At 38.9% G+C, this 17,387-nt stretch overlaps 1 protein-coding gene across 4 annotated transcripts; it reads right to left on the reverse strand.

Moving 5' to 3' along the window:
* Positions 1 to 310: 310 nt before the first annotated feature.
* On the reverse strand, positions 311 to 17,100 carry LOC120533308 (zinc finger protein OZF-like). Of its 4 annotated transcripts, XM_039760140.1 has the most exons (5): positions 17,010 to 17,100; positions 14,820 to 15,121; positions 13,996 to 14,202; positions 13,126 to 13,502; positions 311 to 1,890 (listed from the first exon to the last, which is right to left on the reverse strand). In XM_039760140.1, the coding sequence occupies exons 4-5, from the start codon at positions 13,460 to 13,462 to the stop codon at positions 965 to 967; spliced, it is 1,263 nt and encodes a 420-aa protein (XP_039616074.1). In that variant the 5' UTR covers positions 13,463 to 13,502; positions 13,996 to 14,202; positions 14,820 to 15,121; positions 17,010 to 17,100; the 3' UTR covers positions 311 to 964. The 4 variants fall into 4 exon arrangements, with proteins under 4 accessions (XP_039616074.1, XP_039616076.1, XP_039616073.1 ...); XM_039760142.1 differs by lacking the exon at positions 14,820 to 15,121 and having other exon boundaries at positions 14,095 to 14,202; XM_039760139.1 differs by lacking the exon at positions 14,820 to 15,121.
* Between the last annotated feature and the right edge of the window lie 287 nt (positions 17,101 to 17,387).

Below are 17,387 nucleotides of genomic sequence, written 5' to 3' on the forward strand. Positions count from 1 at the left end.
TAAAAAAAATCATGGATACATTCAGAAAGGGTCAGCAACCCACTCACTTTAAAAGAAAGAGCCTAAGGCTTAACATTCACTACAATGGGAGAGGGAAACCGTTACACCCATGGTCCACAAACAAAAAAGCCTTGACTTAAAGAGTTAAATTTTATTACATTTAAATCAGTGTCTCTAACCCTTAATCAGAAAATTGCTCCGGGATGCTTTACAATGGCTGACCCTGTGCTCTGAACTCCAAAGTTCATGCGAAAAGACAGTTTCCCATCGGGGATTAAAAAAGTATATCAAATCAAAAATAGAAACAATTTCAAAAGTGAAACTTGTAAAGTAGAAAATAAAGAACAAGAGCAAAATATCAAATTAATTAACAAAATGAAGTTGTTGGCCACTTTTGTATCCACAGAGATGTGCAGCCAGTATGATGGATGTTTCTCACCTTGATGAGAATTGGTATTGATCTTACGCAATGAACCCCACCTTGTGAAGGAACTCGTCAAAATTTAAGAGTCCAAAAATCACCCTACTAACTCCTTCCTTCCCTTTCTTTATTATCTTCCAACTTCCTCCTTCAGGGCTTCTCTTCATAGCAAATTCTCACGTGGCACTGGAGAGGATTCATGTCAAAGAACTGTTTGCCACATCCAGAGCAAGAATATGGCCTGGCTACAGCGTGAAGTTTTATGTGGTCCTTAATCATGACATTTTAAGAACAATTTTCCCTCCTACGTGAATTCTTGAATGGGTAAAAAGACTATGACTGAAACAGAACTGTTTTTTCACATTCACTACAGCAATATGGCTTCTCTTGGCATTAAATTGCTCTAAATTGTCTTTATGCGCTCACTATCAAGATAAGATTGAATCAAATCTCACTCTTTATAGCCATGACAGTTCAGTTGTCTAAAGACTGCTTGTTCATGAGAGTCACTGGAACCATTCCAAATAGCAATACAGCCTCTCTTCAGTGTGAATTTTTTTTGTGCTTGTGAAAATGGCTGCTGTCAGAGAATTGTTTTCCACATTCGGAACAAGAATATGGCTTCTCTCCAGTGTGAATTCTTATGTGGGTCTTAAGGTGGGCCATTCGCGAGAATTGTTTACCGCATTCTGAACAACAATGCGGCTTCTCCCCCGTGTGAACTCTTTGGTGACGCTGAAGGTGGCTGTTGTCATAAAATTGCTTTCCACATTCTGAACAAGAAAATGGCTTCTCCCCAGTGTGAATTCTTTTGTGTATCAGAAGATAGCTGCTGGTAGAAAATTGTTTTCCACATTCAGAACAAGATTTTGGATCCTCTCCTACATGAATCCTGGAGTGAGTTAAAAGACTTTGTTTGTTACAGAATTGCTTGTCACATTCAGAGCAGCAGTATGGCTTCTTTGCACTGTGAATCTGTATGTGGGTTTGAAGGTTGATCATATGTTTGAACTGTTTTCCACACTCATTACAGGAATATGGCCTTTCTGCTGTGTGAATCTGGATGTGGCTCTGAAGGCTGATCATATGTTTGAACTGCTTGCCACACTCATTACAGGAAAATGGCTTTTCCCCAGTGTGAATTCTTGTGTGACTCTGAAGGTCACTTAATTGTGAAAATTGCTTGCCACATTCAGAACAGCAAAACAGACTCTCTCCGGTGTGAATTGTTGTGTGTCTCTGGAGATGGCTGATTCGTGAGAATTGTTTGCCACATTCCGAACAGCCATAAGGCTTCTCTCCCGTGTGAATTGCTGTGTGTCTCTGAAGATGGCCAATTTGTGAGAAGAGTTTGCCACATTCCGAACACCAGTAGGGCTTCTCTCCAGTGTGAACTCTTTTGTGGGTTTGAAGAGCGCTTAAACGAGAAAATCGTTTGCCACATTGGGAACAGCAGTGACGCTTGTTTCCTGTATTAAGTTCAAGAGGAAAAATGAAAGGTTAATTGTTAATCTGCTGCATGAATATTGGCGTTAAGTCATCACATTAAATAAATGTTGGTTGAAATTTGTGAGTAAACAATTGTAAAATTAACTTGGAAAGACACTTAAATTGGCTGTTTTGTGCTGTGTATTACAACTACTCACTCATAATTACAAACACTGTAGGTAAAACAACAGTTGTTAAATAAACAGGAACTACACAATTAGATGACTTATGTTAAAGCCTGGATTGTATTATTGGTCACATTTTTAACTGTTTTAAAGAACTGCACTTTCATTGCGCCGTCATACACTTACTACTACTCAAACTTGCATGTTGTTCATATATTATTCAGATAATAGCTTTCAAAAATAATGCTCTTCCATTCTACGATGACATGAAGATTATTTTATTTGTAAAAAAGGCTGCCATACCCAGCATGTGAAATACACCTTTAATAAAGAGGATGTGCCTTGACATTTCTTCACAATTAGTCTAAAGCTACTTGAATGCAAAAAATATATATATAAAAAATTTATTTCATCACAAAATTTAAACAAAAGAATGAACAAAGTGACTTATTACTGTAGAGGCTCAATAGGAGCATCAGGGTCTAGGAGAAGATGAGACATAATGGAGCAGCCCGGTTATTTACGTCTGCTCTGAAAGGGGATAGGCGGGTGACACCAAAACTGGTCAGCTTTGTGACACATTGGTGATATTTATAATGTTAATGGACATGTAGTGTGATTTATTGATGCTAATCAAATTTTTTTAATTCAATTTGTGTGTTCACACATGCACAGTAAATGTATACTCCATGAAGAGCACTACAAAAAAATGCATAATTGAATTATAAGGGGAAATGAAGAAAATGACTCAACCCGCTTATCCACTGACTTGTGGCTGAATGAGGGACCAGACATTTGGCCAAAGGTCAGTCACAAAGTGAGCAGATCATTGCAGCTGAGGCTCTGTGGGTTTGGTGTGGGTCACCGGTATGCATACCACAACTGCCAGTATGGAGTTGTACAAATTGATTCTTGAGTCTTGGGGTCCACAGGTCCGGTTCATGTAAGGCAGTGTTTCTCTCCCACTGGATTGTGGGTTGTTGTTGTTGTTGGTTTGCCTAAGTGACTGACAACACTTCGGGATAGGTTTTCCTGATTCTGAGTCAACTTGTCTCAAGGAGTGGTTTGCAATTGCTACTAGTGGGTCGTCAATAAATTTAATAAGGCGAAACTGGGTCACGTGACCATAAAGGTTAAGAAACACTGCTGTAAGGGAAGGCGGTGCGGACTGAATGCACAAGAATTAGTCACAGTGAGCAGCGCCAATCAAAACAAACCTTAAAAGGGTCCTCCAACAGTCAGAAAACATAGGAGGCTCTGTGAAACAGAAATAATAATAATAATAACAAAAGATTATTACTGTGACAGTACATTATTACCGTATTGTTTTTCTATGTCTTTCTGCTGTAAGCACGAATGACCTCAACTCAGTGGGCCCGTAAATCAGCACATGACAGTATTGCCATGATATACACTCTTTCTGCAGGTTTTCATTAATCTATAGCAGGCAGCTGATACCTTTTTGGTTTGTTGTAGTGTAATCTGGAGATGCTCCTTGTAAAATTACACAGAATGCCTCTTTCTTTAACTTGGCAATTTTCCTTATAGATGATGCCAATGACAGGGATGCGGCCATGACAAGTGTCTGGCCAAAACATTCTGTAACACCACTGTTATTAGTGTGGCTGTCTATCCAGACTACAGGTACTGAAATGAAACAAAGCATTTCTGCCATCAGCCAGACCAAAAACACTCTCAAGTACGTTGCTGTAGCCGTGCCCAAATATTGCCAATGATTGTTATATTTATGATTATGTTAGTTTGTCCAAATACTTTCAAGCCTCTGAAAATAGAGGGACCAAGAATAAAAATGTCTGTCTTTTCTAAACAGCTCATACAATAATTTTTCTCAAACCCCTTGAATTAAAGCTGAAAGTCTAAACTTCAATCACATCTTCATTGCCTTGTTTCAAATCCATTGTGGTGGTGTACAGAGCCAAAATTATGCCACTGTCCAAATACTTATGGACTTACTGTATAACCTCTTCTGATCTGGACTGAAGTACGTAATAGTTGGGTAATGAACCAATCAAACATAACTAAGCCATAAAGAAAAGTGTATGTGGTTGATGTCAGATTTAATATTGAACAGTCCAAATATCCAGCTGTGTATTGATAAAAGAAGGATAACCTTGTATAACTCAGCCACAGGGGATGCATAAACCATTGTGTTTCTTTGTGCTGGTTCCAAGCCTGGATAAATGGGGAGGGTTACATTAGGAAGGGAATCTGGTGTAAAATTTTGCCAGACCAATATATGGACAGCAATACAGATTTCCATACCGGATCAGTCGAGGCCTGGGTTAACAAAGACCACCACCAGTACTGTTAGCCAACAGGGTGCTGGCGGAAACTGGGCTACTGTTGGCCAAAGAAGGGGAAGAAGAGGGGGGGAGACGTGTCCGGATGAAAGACAGGAGGAAGGTAAAGAGAGTGGAACTGAGGGTAGGAACTTTGAATGTTGGCAGCATGACTGGTAAGGGGAGAGAGTTAGCAGATATGATGGAGAGAAGGAAGGTTAATATATTGTGGGTGCAAGAGTCTAAATAGAAGGGGAGTAAGGCCAGGTGTATCACAGGCAGGTTCAAATTGTTCTTTCATGGTGTGGATGGGGGGAGAAATGCAGTAGGGGTTATTCTGAAGAAAAAGTATGTCGAGTGTTTTGGATGCGATAAAAGAGAAATTGAAGGTGTACGATGAATGTGCATATGCCCCACAAGTTGGGTTTGCAATGGATGAGAAAGATGATTTCTGGAGAGAGTTGGATGAAGTGGTGGAGAGGATGTCAATGGACATGTTGGTGAACGGGGCAGAGGAGATGAGGAGGTGATAGAGAGGAATGAAGAAAGTCAGATGATAGTGGATTTTAAGAAGAAGGACGAACACAGGGTAACGTACAAGAGTAGAGGAAGATGCACATAGGTAGATTATAACCTATGCAGTCTAAAGAAGACCGGAGACTGCAAAGTGAAAACCAGGTGGTGAAATGGGGAAGTATAGGAGAGCATACAGAAGAAGAGGATGGCATAGAAGAAGTGGGATAGTCAAAGAGATGAAGATAGAAATACAAGGAGATAAAGCGTAAGGTGAAGAGAGATGTGGTGAAGGCTAAAGAACACAGTGGGGACACAGTGGCTCCCCTTAAAACAAAAGTGATCAAAGCACATAGAAACTCTCCCTGGTTTAATGAAAACACTCGAGCTCTTAAATTAGAGTGTCGAAAACTGGAGCGCAGATGGAGAACAACAAAGCTACATGTCTTTCAAATTGCATGGACAGAGAGTGTTAATAAATATAAAAAGGCCCTCTTTAAAGCTCGCTCAGAATACTATTCTACATTAATAGATAGCAATAATAAAAATCCTCGGGTACTTTTTAGAGCAGTGGCTAAATTAACAAATGGGAATTCAGATCAACAGTGCAAAATACCAACAGATATTAGCAGTACAGACTTTATGAACTTCTTCAATGAGAAAATTAAAAATATAAGATCCCAGATCTCAGCATCACAGTACAAACCAAATACTAGCTTAGCAGACCCTGTCTCACATTGCATTCAGCACTTTAATAATTTTAATCCTGTAACTGAGCAGGAAGTCTTAACTTTAATTTCGAAAATGAAGCCCACTACTTGTTCCCTAGATCCAGTGCCAACAAAACTAGTAAAAAGTGCAATGGATGTTCTTGTAGCACCAATTCTAAACATTATCAATAGTTCATTATTGCATGGCACAGTACCTGATGCACTAAAAGTGTCAGTCATTAAACCATTACTTAAAAAGTCAGACCTAGACCCACACATACTAAATAACTATAGGCCTATTTCAAATTTACCATTTCTCTCTAAAATACTAGAGAAAGTAGTCGCCAGTCAGCTTCAGTCACACCTTACGCATTACAATTTATTTGAGAAATTCCAGTCTGGCTTTCGCACTGGTCATAGTACAGAAACGGCACTAACACGGGTTGTAAATGACATTCTGATATCCTCTGATGAAGGAAATTCCACTGTAATTATGTTGTTGGACTTAAGTGCAGCGTTTGACACCATTGACCATTCTATTTTACTGCACAGGCTAGAAAGCGATGTTGGGCTTACAGGCCCGTGCTCGCTTGGTTCAGTTCTTATTTATCAAATCGATTCCAGTATGTACAGAAATGTGCTGACAGTACTCCATCATTATACACAGAAGTTGAATATGGTGTCCGCAGGGCTCAGTACTGGGACCTTTACTGTTTTCACTTTACATGCTTCCACTGGGATCTCTCATTAGGAAACATAATGTTAATTTTCACTCGTATGCAGATGACACCCAGTTATACCTTTCATTTAAATCAAATGAAGTTTCTCCGATGTTGTCTTTAATTAGTTGTGTTAGTGAATTAAAGGAATGGATGAATGAGAACTACTTGTCTTTAAATACAGATAAAACAGAGATGTTAATTGTTGGAGGGAATGACGCTGATCACAGCAATATTTTGTCATCATTTAACTCAGTTGGAATCCCAATTAATTTTACTGAATCAGCCCGCAATCTAGGAGTTATCTTTGACTCTAGCATGTCATTTAAAGCACATATTACAAAGTCGTCCAAAACCTGTTTTTTCCATCTTAAAAATATTAGGAAATTAAGGCGCTTTCTAAATAAACAGGATTGTGAGAAATTAATTCATGCATTTATCTCTAGTAGGATTGACTACTGCAATGCGGTGTTCACTGGCTGTTCAAACTGTTCTCTATACAGCCTCCAGTTAATCCAAAATGCCGCTGCAAGAATTATTACAAGAACAAGAAAATATGAACACATAACCCCAGTTCTTAAATCTTTACACTGGCTCCCAGTTAAATTTAGGGCAGATTTCAAAATCCTCCTTTTAACATATAAAGCATTAAATGGCCAAGGTCCGCTTACTTGTCTGAACTTATCATGACTTACAAACCTGAGCACATTAAGATCTCAAGATGCCGGTCTGCTTAGGATTCCAAGGATTAATAAAATAACAGTGGGAGGTCGAGCTTTTAGTTACAGGGCCCCTAAACTGTGGAATGGTCTTCCTGCTTCCATAAGAGATGCCCCCTCGGTCTCAGCCTTTAAATCCCGGCTGAAGACTCACTACTTCAGTTTAGCATATCCTGACTAGAGCTGCTGATTAACTGTACATACTGCATCTCTGTTGTTAGTCATTAGCACTATAACATAAGTAACATGATAATTATATTTGAATACTAACCCTCACCTATTCTGTTTCTTTTCTCGGTACCCAAATGTGGCCATTGGTGCCACGGCCCACCTGCCAAGTTGTTTGCCTGCCTATGGTAAAGTCATCCCTGATGGAGGATCACAGGAATCATGGGAAAGAGGGGTCCTTTCATCGGAGCAATGTTTCAGCCGTGGCATGGCCAAATGGAGATGCAGCTAGATGGATGAGGTCTCCAGGACTCTAAAAATATCCAAACCTAATTATGTCATATCATCTACTGTTAAACCGTACTTCTAAAATTTTTATTATTATGCTGTCTTAAGGAATTGTTCTGTTCTGTATATTGTATTGTATTGACCCCCTACTTTTGACACCCACTGCACGCCCAACCTACCTGGAAAGGGGTCTCTCTTTGAACTGCCTTTCCCGAGGTTTCTTCCATTTTTCCCTACAAGGTTTTTATTGGGAGTTTTTCCTTGTCTTCTCAGAGAGTCAAGGCTGGGGGGCTGTCAAAAGGCAGGGCCTGTTAAAGCCCATTGCGGCACTTCCTGTGTGATTTTGGGCTATACAAAAATAAACTGTATTGTAAAGAAAAGGTGTATGATGAATTGTATGAGAGGTTAGACACTAAGGAGGGAGTAAAAGACCTGTACCAATTGGCTAAACAAAAGGACTGAAAGAGTACTTTGAAAGGGTGATGAATGAAGGGAATGAGAGAGAGAGAATGTTGGATGATGTAGAGACAGTGAATCAGGAAGTGCAATGGATTAGCAAGGAGGAAGTAAGGACAGCTATGAAGAGGATGAATAATGGGAAGGCCGCTGGTCCAGATGACAGAACCGTGAAAGCATGGAGGTGTTTAGGGGAGATGGCAGTGGAGTTTTTAAGCAGATTTTTTAATGCAATCTTGGAAAGTAAGAGGATGCCTGAGGAGTGGAGAAGAAGTGTACTGGTGCCGATTTTTATGAATAAGGGGGATGTGCAGGACTGTAGTAACCACAGATGGATGAAACTGATGAGTCTCAGCACGACTTTATGGTAAAGAGTAGTGGAACATAGGTTAAGAAGAAAGGTGATGATTAGCGAAAAGCAGTATGGTTTCATGTCGGGAAAGAGCACCACAGATGCAATGTTTGCTCTGAGGGGACTGAAGGAGAAATATAGAGAAGGCCAAAAGAAGTTACATTGTGTTTTTGTGCACTTAGAGAAAGCATATGACAGGATACATAGAGAGGAGCTGTGGTATTGTATGAGGAAGTTGGGAGTGACAGAGAAGTATGTACAGTAAGAGTTGTACAGGATATGTACAAGGATGACAGTGGTGAGGTGTTTGGTAGGAGCGACAGATGCATTCAAGGTGGAGGTGGGATTACATCAGGGATCGGCTCTGAGCCCTTTCTTATTTGCAATGGTGATGGACAGGTTCACAGACGAGATTAAACAGAAGTCCCTGTGGACTGTGGTGTTTGCTGATGACATTGTGATCTGTAGTGATATTAGGGAGCAGGTTCACTTGTGGTACAGATTTACTTAGGCGAATCCAAGAGAGAGGCAGCGGGCCAAGGGGAAGGGCCTTCCTCACTCACCAGCATCGGGGCATAAACTTACATCCACTTAGCTAGCGAACGAGAGAACTACTTAACGGATTTAGATTGAGTTTTTCTCTTTTATTTGCTTGAACATTCCAGTTGATTTTGTGACTTCGGTCATTGCACTAAGTATCACCGTTCACTTGCAGGAGCAATTATATTTGAACTAATCCGAGACAGAGGATGCGGACCGAGGAGGACATGTAATGTCAGGAGTGGGGAGCTGGGCGGGGCCCTCCTCACTCACACACCAGCCTCCATTGGAGTTGGTGTACCTCTGCGTTTCGGAGGGTACTTTGCCTCCGCTTAGCTAGCAATACCTGTTTGTTTATTGCTTTTTAAAGTTTTTCCTGTTTCACTACTACACGGGCAGAGCCGCGGGGGATGGCTAGTATAACATAATTTCACTTTAGGCTGTTTTCATGAAAGGATTAAAAGGGAGTGAGTGATATAAATGTGTCATTTCAGTGATTTCTTTTTCGTAAGCCTTGTAACACATAAACCACTTCAAACAACAATGCAGTTTTTTTTGCATCTATACTAATAAAAAGGCAAAGCCCTCACTGACTCACTCACTGACTCATCACTAATTCTCCAACTTCCCGTGTAGGTGGAAGGCTGAAATTTGGCAGGATCATTCCTTACAGCTTACTTACAAAAGTTGGGCAGGTTTCATTTCGAAATTCTATGCGTAATGGTCATAACTGGAAGCTATTTTTCTCCATATACTGTAATGGAGTTGAGCTTGATGGCCATGGGGGGCGGAGTTTTGTGTGACATCATCACGCCTCCCACGTAATCACGTGAACTGACTGTCAACGCAGTACATAGAAAACAAGGAAGAGCTCCAAAAAGCGCTGAAGAAAACATGCATTATACAATTGAGAAGGCAGCGAAACAATAAGAAGCGAGCGAATGACATTTACAACCATATTCATGAGTGCAGCTACTTCGGAAACAAAGCACGGTGTAAACCTAAAGTTTAAATTAAGTTCATAGGCAGGCTGCCGCTGGCGTTTGTCATGCCCACGGCTAATGCGGGATACAAGTTTAATGAGAGGACGCAGGATATAAACGAGAGTTTTGATCACTTTGTAACTAAGTTAAAATTGTAGGTGAAGGGCTGTGCTTATGCAAATTCCGAGAGACTGTCTTTGTGGGGGTTGACAGTTAAGGCGGGTGGGGGAGTCACGTCATCATCTCCCCTCCCATTCACCTCATTTCGCTCTGAGCTGAGCTCCGCAGCTAACCTAGTCTTGCGGAAGCAACTTTGTGACGCTGCCACCAAATACTCACAGAAAAATCCACAAGTTAATACACACGCTGTCTCTACAGTTTCTCCACACTCTGAATCCTCCAGGCACTACTTACAAAAGGTTACATTGACAATCGTGTTACGTTATTTTTAAAATGTTTCCTTTTCTTAGCACAAGCACAGCTGAGAAGCTTCGATGCATGTGCTCCATAACGCATTAAAAAATCACGCATTTAATCACACTTTGCATTCCAAGCAAAGGGGAACTTCTGTCAATGCATGATTTCCTGGTACACCGATTACATTGATGCACACATCAGAGCTACAAAAATGTTAGAGTCGGAAGAAAGCGCGTTGCTAGGACTGATTTGAGGAAAATTTCGTTTCAAAAGACTACCCTACGGAAGCCTTGATTAAAGCATGGTTTTGTGCACATATACACACATATATATATATATATATATATATATATATATATATATATATATATATATATTGTAATGGATGGCCGGCCATTTATCCCGGCCAATACCCCCAAGCCGCCAGGTGGAGCCCTCCTTGCAGCATGGAGGTCCCCAGAAGACCAGCAGGGCATCATGGACATTGGAGTTTTTATGCAAAGCCCTGCTGGATGCAGTGGGGGCCACAGGAAGAGCGACGGACTTCCGGGTTGAAGAAAAGAACTTTTACCTGACCCAGAAGTGATTGAGGATCACATGGACTGGGGATTGAGAACACTTCGGGTCAGGGAGTATAAAAGGACTTTGGGAACTCACAGACAATGAGCTGAGCTGGGTGGAAGGGTGGCAACGCGTCTGGGAGCTGGAGGATTGGTTATTTGTATTATTGTGGTTTATTAGTGATTTATATGAGTATTGTGGAGGAGAGTATGCTTTGTACACTGTGGCAAGAAAATAAAGTCAACATTTGGACTTTTACCTGGTGTCTGGAGTCGTGGACAGGGGTTCAAGGGAGCGAGCCCCCTATTGTTCACAATATATATATATATATATATATATATATATATATATATATATATATATATATATATGGATGTATATGTATATATACTGTATATATGTGGATGTATATGTATATATGAATGACAGCAACACTCATGACAATAACAATGTCAATCATGTTACGTTATTATTACGTTCCCTTTTCTTTTTCATTACTTCTTGAACACACTACTTCTCCGCTGCAAAGCGCGGGTATTTTGCTAGTTTTTAATAAGCAGATAAATTGTACTTTCTTCTCTGTGAAACAATTTTTTTCCTTCCCAACACACCTTTTTTGGCATAAAAAAATGAGTGAATGATTTTGGGGTGGTTATTTAATGAAAGTGTGCAAGTAACAGTTCATTTTATATATAGTACAAGTAGTATACCTACAATAGAAGTCAGAAGTTTCCATACACTTTGAGTTCTTTAAACCTCACTTTCTAACCCCTCCACAGATTTTATCCTAACAATGTTCATAGATTATTTCACTTTTTACTGACTATTTCACAATTCCAGTGGGTCACAAGTTCACAAAATCAATGGCATCATAGGGAAGGAAAATTATGTAGATATACAACAGCAACCTCTCAAGAGCCCAGCAAAGAAACTGAAGCTCAGTCACAAATGGGTCTTTCAAATGGACAAGTGACCCGAAACAGACCACCAACATAGTGGCAAACTGGCGTAAGGACAACAAAGTCAAGGTATTGGAGTGGCCATCCCAAAGTCCTGACCTCAATTCCATTGAAAATTTGTGGGCAGAACTGAAAAACCATTTGCAATCAAGAAGGCCTACAAATCCATCTCAATTACACCAGCTCTGTCTGGAGGACTTATTGTAAGAAGCTTGTGGAAGGCAACCCCAAATGTGGCTCAAGTTAAACAATTTAAAGACAATGCGACCAAATATTAACAAAGTGTATGTCAACTTGTGACCCACTGGAACTGTGATATGGTCAATAAAATGGGAAATACTCTGAGGTCTGTGAACATTGTTGGAAAAAAATGATTTTGCCCTGTACAAAATAGGTATCATAAAATGATATGCCACATTTATAGCTTGTTAGTATAAAATCTGTGAAGGGCTCAGAAAGTGAGTTTTAAAGAATTCACCTTACGTGTATGGAAATTTCCGACTTTAACTGTACATATTGGAAATTGTTTTGATAAACCCAATCAAAAAATATATATTTTTTTTAATAAAGAAAGTAGTAAAAATGTAGATTGAAAAATGAATTTTGTCCTTAAAAATTAAACGGATCATAAAAATACAGTGACAAGAAAAATATATGAATTCTTTGGAATAACCACATTTATGTATAAATTTGTCTTAAATTTACTTTGATCATCATTTAAGTCAATAATAATAATACATTTTATTTATATAGTGCCTTTCCCATGCTACAATAATGAACAAACACAAAATGTTTTATCTAATAACACACACATTTTGGTTTTGTTCTTGAGCATATTGAATACATCATTCAAACAGTTAATGTGTAGGTAGGAAACAGTCTGCAAATCGCTATGCTGGGGCCTTCAACAAAAGCTAACTGGGGTTAGGGGTTAGTAAACATGGAGATCAACCAATGGAATGAGATTGGAGGTGTGGTTTAGAGACGCTCAAACATTCTGAGTTTGCTGTTCACAAGAAACACCTGCTGATGTAAAGCATGGCTTGCCAAAAAGAAATCTCAAGAGATCTACAAATAAGAATTGCTAATTTGCATTAACCTAGAAAGGGTTACAAAGGTTTAACTTTTGACCTTATGAATGGAAACAAACAGATAACAGACATGTGAAATATGCAACACGACTTAACCGGAATTTTTTTTCCCCCCATGGATGTTTTCACATTTCTCTTATTCAGCACAAAACCATGAAATTAAACATTTTTCTCGATCAACACTAAACTACATTGGGTAAGTAACATTTAAACAAAACATCTTTTTTAGGTGGAATTTCCTTTAACCACCCCCCCCCAGTTTATGCGAATAACCCCCAAACCTAAAATTTACACATATTTTTATTTTATACTTACTTTCCCCAGATTTGTTTGTTGATGGTGGCTGATCTTCCTCACTTCGAAGAGAAGACATTTCCTCCATTCTCTGTGTGTCAGACTGTAAGGATTCAGACTTCGTGTTGAGCTCACCTCGCTTCCTACTTTTCCATTTGTGTGTCTCATTGCTGACAGACGTCTCTTCGGCTTCTTCTTTAATGCCCACTGACACCAGCTCATAATCCTCATCCTTAATGCTGAGACTCTCCTGTTCAGAATGGCCTGACTCCGATTCACAGTCCTCCTCCTTAATATTTACAGTTATTATCTCCATGGTATTTATGTCAACCTCACACGTCTCCTCTTTCACATCCATCTTGGTGGCGTTGCAGTAAATGACAGCCGTTTCTTCCTTGCTGTTGAAAGAACAGGGTTTAATTCCATCAGACTTCTCCATTAAGATCTAAAAACATTTGATTGTTTTTTGATTGCCCCCTCTCAGTTAACCGTAGAGCCACCATGCTTTTCTTCAGTACCATAACTGCCTGGGGCTATGCATCTGAATCTCTTCGTTCTCACTTATGACCCATCAGCATGCTGATAGTTCATTCCTACTAACCTGTTCCACACAAGACGCCAAACCCCCTGAAATGACATACATAGACTAGCAAAGCTTTAACGAATGAAAAACTAAATATTTTCTCGGCACACAGCTTCTTGTTTGCATAAATTTTCACCTAAAATGAAAGCCTACGTTTTCAAGTTCAGGGTTGTGTGCTACTGAGAAAACTCAGACGTAACAAACACATGAGGCAGAATATTTTTGAAGGAAATTTATTACAGAAATTAGTCAGTATGGTTTTAAGTTTAGATATATAAACATTTGTAAACAGTAAGTTGTGTACATACTTATTACAGTAGACCACTTCAGCAGTCAGGACAGAGTTTTGGCGTTGTTTGTGAACTGCTCTCGCATGCAAAACGTTTTATTGTATTTGCACTTCCCACCTGGTACTGTGTCGTTCTGTGAGGAGCAAGAAGAACCTCAATGCTTTGACAAGATCGGTTTTTGAAAGTCAAACCAGTGCTCGAAATTAAACAAAGTCAGTATTAAACCTAAAAAGCAAAACAAACAAACAAACAAAAAAAAAAACACTTTTCAATCATTTGAGCACAACGAATAACCAAAGAAGCAGAAACTAAATATTATATGCATACTTAAGGAACTACTACAGTAACGTTTACATATTTGACCGAATACATACGTAAGAGGCAAGCGGTATGATCTACAAATTATAAAACTGACCACATCAGCAGTCTGAACTGTTTTTTGAGGTCTACTGCTAGCATACAAAACTGTGGCAACCTTATTAACTTTTGTTTTGTTGCATTTTCATCCTTCGACCTGCCTCAACACTTTATCAGTGCCCGCCATCTTGAACATTTCTCATGTTGCCTTTTACAGCAGGATGGCAGCATTTTCTGTCCTCCCTGGCCATTGAACCTTATTTTTATTCTATGTTAATTAATATTGCCTAATTTTATTTTTTATACATTTTGTCTTTTTTCTCTTTCTTCATCCTGTAAAGCACTTTGAGCTACATCATTTGTATGAAAATGTGCTATAGAAATAAATGTTGTTGTTCATTTTATTTGTATACAATGCAATACGGACCAGACTTGTCTTTCTGGAAAGAGGCTTATTGGCATTAAAAGTTATATTAATATATTACCAGTGGTGACATTTATCCCATTGCCCATGAAAAGGTTGAATAAGTCAGTTCTCCACAGATGCAGAAGTCTTTGTCAGATAATTGAGTGGGATTTTTCTCCAAATAGGAAGTAGCATTTGGCATACTTTCTTTCGTTCTTTACTTTGGCAGCTACCCACAATTTGATGACAGGCTTGTCGGATTTGCTTGACTTGTACAGAGTGAACGTGCGCCAATATTTCATCAGGAGTAACTGCACACCATTACTGTAAAACCTGCTCTTTAAATGGACACTTATCACACAATCATCCTTGCACAAGGCACTGAAAAATGAATGCACAAAGAAATGTACAACTCATAAAATGTCATCAACAGATTATTTTTGCTTTACTACACAAAAGTATGAACTTTTATGAAAAATAATATACCTAATTATTCACACCTTGCTCCAGCATCTCTGTTTCTAAAGATTCAGGTTGTATTTCTAAGGTTTATCAGAACATTTTAAATAATTTACCCCTCGATGATAAAAAGGGGATATTTCAATTACAAAATTCAGAAATTACATTTATTCAGAATTTGTGAATAGTAATATACAAAGAGAGAGAGAGAGAGAGAGAGAGAGAAAAAGGCCTCTCATAGTGAGAGATCTGATTGATCACAAACAGGAGTAAATGACCTGCACTACATTTGAAATGATGTGGTATACCTCAACCAGAAATATTGATAGCTACAATTTTAGGAAGGTGAATGGACTGTAAATTAACTTGGAAGCAACATTTACATAAAAATCTATAAATAATATAATAAATTTGCTGTTTGTTTGTTTCCCAATCATGTCAAATATATATTTATATTTATTTGGTGTATCAGACAGGGTGGTCTTTTGGGGGGGAACAATCCAAAAAATATATTTATTTGGTGTATCAGAGAGGGTGGTCTTTTTGGGGGAACAATCCAAAAAACAGAGCCAATGCGCCAAGTATAATTCTCAGCCAGAGTGCACTGGCTCCGATGGAAGGACCTCTTTATCAGCATGCACAAGGTTTTGTACTGGCCATAGCAGAATCACATCTAAGGCCACTGTTACAGCATTTTCTTGTCAACTACTCTGGATATTACTTTTTATTCCCCTGCTGAGTCCCTGCTTTGATCTAACAGTATGTCTTATTATCTCATCATGAGTTGAGTTTGGCCATGTCAAATTTCCAAGAGAGTTTATTTTCATCTAGGCCGTAAACTAGGAAATATATATATTGGACCAAAAGCGGTATGTGTAAATATTACACACACATTATATATATATATATATATATATATATATATATATATATATATATATATATATATATATATACACACACACACACATTTCATTCTTTCTTGGCAGATGCTTTTATCCAAAGCGACTTACAAAGTAGTTAAACATAATCTAGTAACATTAGACTAAGGCCTGTTTGTGCAGCAAGTGTAGTATGCCAGAAGTGAACGGATGTAATAACTAACACTTTACAATCATAGATTACAAGCCATAAAGCAATTATACTCACGCCATTTTTGTTTACAATGTTTGCGCATCTTTCAGACTGCCTAAGATCCAACAGTTGCTCCAAAACAGGCGAGATAACATTACATAAGGAAAATCAGTTGAGGCATCTTACACAGCACTGGTATCTCGGAGCGGAGGTAATGTATTTGCATTAAATGGTGAAATTAAATTGTCTCTCCGAATAACCGTTTTCAATACAGCATTTTTTAAGAGTCTGTCATGAATTAATGTTGCAATATTTTTTTCTAATATTGCTCTCGCATTTGGGTAACAGGAGGTTGTTAGTTTTTTTTTTTCTTTACAGTTGTACAGCCGTATTGCTTTCGCGAGTGTATTTTTGACTGTACTGTGTGCGTTACTGAAGATATATCTTAAATTAAAAAGATATACAGAAACCAAAGTGCCTATTTCGTTGTGGAATCAAATTTTCCGCCTCGACCTTAAAGTTCATCAATCGCATGAGAAAACTGACAGAAAGAATATAGACCAAAAAATCGAATGCTACTTGGCGGTTATGTTTCTCGGCTCTTTGAAATAGAAATAGAACTCAACAAAGGCCAAATCGAGTCCTAAAGGGAAATAGTGACATGATTAACTTAGTCTAGAGTAAATAAAATAATCCCACATCCATAAATTGACGGCTTCAAACCCGGATCACTTACCTCCTGTTTCTAGAAGAGGTGATACTTTTTAACAACCACAGCCTATCATCTCGTTCATTGCTTCAGAATACTGACTGCCGACAACCAGGAAGCGCAAGGCGCACGCCTACTTTTGTTTTCCGTCGCAGTATAATGACGTCACACGGCATAGCAACAATCTGGACTGCTCGAGAGCGAGCGAACGCACGTGCACGTACCCTGAAAGCAGTGGGTATCACGACATTCCCTGTCTTTACACTCTCTACAGTAGGAGAGTTTCAAGTAAAACAGATATAGATATCTGACTTAGTGTCACTGAGATAAAATCCTGTTAAAAGGAAATGAGAAATTATGGCAAGAAAGGTCAGAACTGAGAAATACAGCTATTCCAAATTCAGA

Source organism: Polypterus senegalus, chromosome 8 (assembly GCF_016835505.1).
Source record: "Polypterus senegalus isolate Bchr_013 chromosome 8, ASM1683550v1, whole genome shotgun sequence".
NCBI classification, from domain to species: Eukaryota; Metazoa; Chordata; class Cladistia; order Polypteriformes; family Polypteridae; genus Polypterus; species Polypterus senegalus.

Excerpts from the sequence above, each read along its gene's own strand:
- LOC120533308 (XM_039760141.1), bottom strand. The coding sequence starts at position 13,462 with ATGGATGTGAAAGAGGAGACGTGTGAGGTTGACATAAATACCATGGAG. Across the intron at positions 1,891-13,125 it reads AACAAACAAATCTGGGGAAA|GAAACAAGCGTCACTGCTGT; the intron begins GTAAGTATAAAA and ends AACTTAATACAG.